Genomic DNA, 4,100 nt, shown 5'->3' with positions numbered 1-4,100 from the left:
CCAACGATTCATCCGGGGCTCGCTACGTATGGCAGTAGCCCTTTGAGGGATAAATTATCTCCTCATAATTTATTTTTGACGTTTACCCATAAACTGTCGAGTTAGATCGATTGAAGGACAAAGAGTCAAAGAGCAAAGACTGTTTGGGCGTCGAATCATATTCATAGGTGAAAGCGTCGAAATAAGGTAAGGGGTGAGAGAGCGTTTGAATTCATGAGTGTAATATATTGTGAGATGAACAGGAAAACCGTATTTCCCAACAATTCATACGGGGCTCGCTACGTATGGCAGTAGCCCTTTGAGGGATAAATTATCTCCTCATAATTTATTTTTGACGTTTACCCATAAACTGTCGAGTTAGATCGATTGAAGGACAAAGAGTCAAAGAGCAAAGACTGTTTGGGCGTCGAATCATATTCATAGGTGAAAGCATCGAAATAAGGTAAGGGGTGAGAGAGCGTTTGAATTCATGAGTGTAATATATTGTGAGATGAACAGGAAAACCGTATTTCCCAACAATTCATACGGGGCTCGCTACGTATGGCAGTAGCCCTTTGAGGGATAAATTATCTCCTCATAATTTATTTTTGACCTTTACCCATAAACTGTCGAGTTAGATCGATTGAAGGACAAAGAGTCAAAGAGCAAAGACTGTTTGGGCGTCGAATCATATTCATAGGTGAAAGCATCGAAATAAGGTAAGGGGTGAGAGAGCGTTTGAATGAATTAATTTTATGCATATGTTTGATTAGATGAGTTTAAATGATGTTATAATAAAAATAGATGTGTTGTGATAATTATATGTAATGATGATAATGTATGATTAATAATGGTGATGTGATAAATTTGTGATGAATATATGTGTTGTTGTATGATTGATGATAGTGATTCTATAAATTGTGATGAGTTTATGTGATGATGATGATGATGTGTGATTAATTATAGTGATGTTATAAATTGTGATGAGAATATTGTGATTTCAATTTGTGTCTGAGATGACGGTATTAATGGAGTATCATATACCAACGAGGGGAGAAAATAAATATTGTGAATTTGTGAAGTGGAGATTATTTTGTCATCATATAGGTAGGGCCTGACAAGCCTAGTGATTCCGGGGAAGTACAACTGAATGAGCCTGATCGTGGCGGTCTGCTGTTGAGCCTTAAGGCAAGATTGTTAGACCTTGGAGGTATTCGGGTGGGGAATTCCTAGGTGACTTGGAGGTAGCACTCCAAATGTCGGGAGCTACCACGCAACACACGTTTACCTCGACTGTCACGTATATGTGTCTCGGGTTGAGTTGAGGGGATCTATGAGGACAGGGCCAATTTGAATTGTCCGTCCACCGGGATGGTGGCATAGTATCAAGCCTCCTAACCAAGTACTTCAGAGTTAGAATGGTACCACATTGTGAAGTAGAGTCTAAGCTCATGCATAGCATTGCATTTACTTGTGATTGTTTTGTGGTGATTGATGTGTTTCAAAAGTAATAATAATTACTCTTAGATGATTTGATGCATATTATAATGAGATGATTATCTTACTTGAGTGCATTTGATGTTATAATATGATACTATTTACTTAAATATTTTGATATATAGTAATGTGGTTATGATACGGTCTATTATGATTGTTGCGTGTTCTTCTTACTTATATTATACTATTAACATGATTTTGAAACTCACCTCCTTCGTTTTTTTGTGTTTGACTGGCTTGGCCATGCGTTTGCGAAATCGCAGTTGTTACAAGTTAATAAGTCTTGAAGTTCAAGTTTGGGAGGAACCCCGCTCTGATAGGTGATACCGGGAATAAGGGTTGTAATTTGTATTTTACTTATTTATTTTGAAACGACTTTTGTATGAAAATCATATAAGTACTAGTAGGTTTTTAGAATTAAATCAAGTAATTACACTTAATTCAAGCTTATTGAGATTGCACTATGGAGTAAAGAAGTTAAAGTGTTCCTTTTGATTTTTGAGAAACGTGATATCCTAAATTAAAAATTAAAGTTTTTATTTCCTTGGAAACATATTTTTATTTATCCGCTGCGAATTATATAGAAATATGATATAAATTATTATATATATTATTTTGGGGTTTAGGGTGTCACACCTGACAAAAATGGACCGAAATCAGGTGGTATGAAAATCCCATATTTCATCTAGACTTTTCAAGCTATTTTCGGATCACCTGACAAAAATGGAATGAAAATCGTATTTTTAGACCAAATGATGGCTAATGTTCAAAATATGACTCGAAACACAATTATAAATTTAAGAGAAGAATGCCTTTTAATTATTACATTATTTGACACCTCTATTTTATTAAATATAATTATTATATTTGTTTTAGGATTTAAGGTTTAAGGTTTTGGGTTTGAGGTTCGGGTTATAGTATATAGGGTTATCTTCATTGCAAAATATTACTACAAAACAAACATAATAATAACATATAATGAAATATAGTTGTCAAATAAAGATGTAATTATTACTTTATTTGAAAATAATATTTTATTATATGTTTTTAATATCAATTGCAGGTTTGTTCCTGTTTTTGTCATACCTTTCTAACAATAGAGTCAAACCAAACATTGTAATATCAGGAAGACATCATTAACCAATATAGCAAAAATAGCTAATTAACATTCTAAAACCATCATTAATATAAAAGTATAAAATAGTTTATACCAACAAAAACAACTAATTAACATTCTAAAACTTTGATCAAAGTAGTCAAACATTCTAAAATCTTATACATAAACTAATAAAACATACAAAAAAATTTGACGACATCAAAATAGTCTAGAGAAAAACCAAAACAATCCACTAAACATCCATTCCTTCCATTTGCAATAGGAATAACAACATATTTCTTCCATTTGTAAACTCCTCAACATTTTTTTGGCTAGAGCTACCAACACTCTCAAATTGCGTGAAATATTTGCGCGTCTTGAAAACACTCGTGGGACAAACACCAACACCTAAACCACGCACTCGACCTGAATGTTCAGCTCCGTACACTTTGCCAATGACATCATTTGGATATGCATTAATCTTTGATGGAACACCTTCAGTGGCAACACGTTCTAGATCTTGAGACAAGTTCTCTGATATCTTTTCCTAGTAGAGAAATAAAAGCCAGATAAATTTTACCATACTAGCAGGTAGCAAATACTTTATAAACAATAGCAATGTTATCATTTTTACTTACTGCAATGGATTTTCCTTCCTCATTCACATAGTTTCCATTCTTTTTAAGCAAAGTTGACAATATAACCTCAGCACGACATACAAGTCTATTCAATTGTAGCTCCTACGATATTAATAAAATATAAATCAATATCAAACTTTCATATACAAATACTTTAATATATTACAAAAATAATAGTTATGGATTTAACTTACCATATGACGAGCTCTTCTTGCGTTGCTCATACTACCCCTAGCATGTGAGACTTTAAGCATCTTTCGATTTTTCATATTTTGCTCACTTAGTTTCTACCATTTTCAAATGCTAGTAAATATATGCATTTAATATAAAATATCAATGTACTTTGTTTACTTTGTAAAAGTAATGCAACAGAAAATTTATACCTTCATTTGTGGTTTTTTATAGTAATTAACAAAAGCAATCCACTCATTTTCAGGCACAGGAGGATCAATAACAAGTAGGTCTTCCTTACTTTTGTTAGGGTAGAAGTATTTACATCGTAACTTATATTTATAGGCCTTCCATCTTTCTCCTAGGGTTGCCCATGTCCATTTGATACCAGCAGCATAATCATACACAAAATGATCCTTGCAAGATTATATAAACATATCAATCTTCAATGCAAAGAAATAGAATAAAAATAAACGTTCTACGAAGTTTAGATAATAACCTTGATGCAGTTCCAAATTGCTTTACTATTCTTTTCTGACATTTCATCCCATCTTTCAACAGATATAGGACAAAATGCTGATTTTTTAGCAAGTTCGCCGAGAAATCTCACAAGTAAATTTGAACCATTATCATTGCCTTGTCAATTAGCACCAATTTCAACCATAATCTTTTTTGTTTTCTCTAGATGCCAAACTTGATTTACTACCATTTTTCGAATT

General features: G+C 33.0%; 1 protein-coding gene across 1 annotated transcript in view; it reads right to left on the bottom strand.

The window, feature by feature from the left end:
• Positions 1 to 2,825: 2,825 nt before the first annotated feature.
• LOC140920350 (uncharacterized) overlaps positions 2,826 to 4,100 on the bottom strand; it is a 3,974-nt gene continuing 2,699 nt past the window's right edge. The window contains exons 2-6 of the mRNA XM_073368611.1: positions 3,881 to 4,017; positions 3,594 to 3,797; positions 3,405 to 3,497; positions 3,211 to 3,312; positions 2,826 to 3,119 (exon numbers count right to left, since the gene is read on the bottom strand). Of these exons, the coding sequence (XP_073224712.1) occupies positions 2,826 to 3,119; positions 3,211 to 3,312; positions 3,405 to 3,497; positions 3,594 to 3,797; positions 3,881 to 4,017 (830 nt within the window). The remainder of the gene's footprint in view (positions 3,120 to 3,210; positions 3,313 to 3,404; positions 3,498 to 3,593; positions 3,798 to 3,880; positions 4,018 to 4,100) is intronic.

This window comes from Cicer arietinum, chromosome 5, assembly GCF_000331145.2.
Source record: "Cicer arietinum cultivar CDC Frontier isolate Library 1 chromosome 5, Cicar.CDCFrontier_v2.0, whole genome shotgun sequence".
Lineage (NCBI taxonomy): Eukaryota > Viridiplantae > Streptophyta > Magnoliopsida > Fabales > Fabaceae > Cicer > Cicer arietinum.
This window is presented reverse-complemented; position numbering and strand designations above follow the sequence as displayed.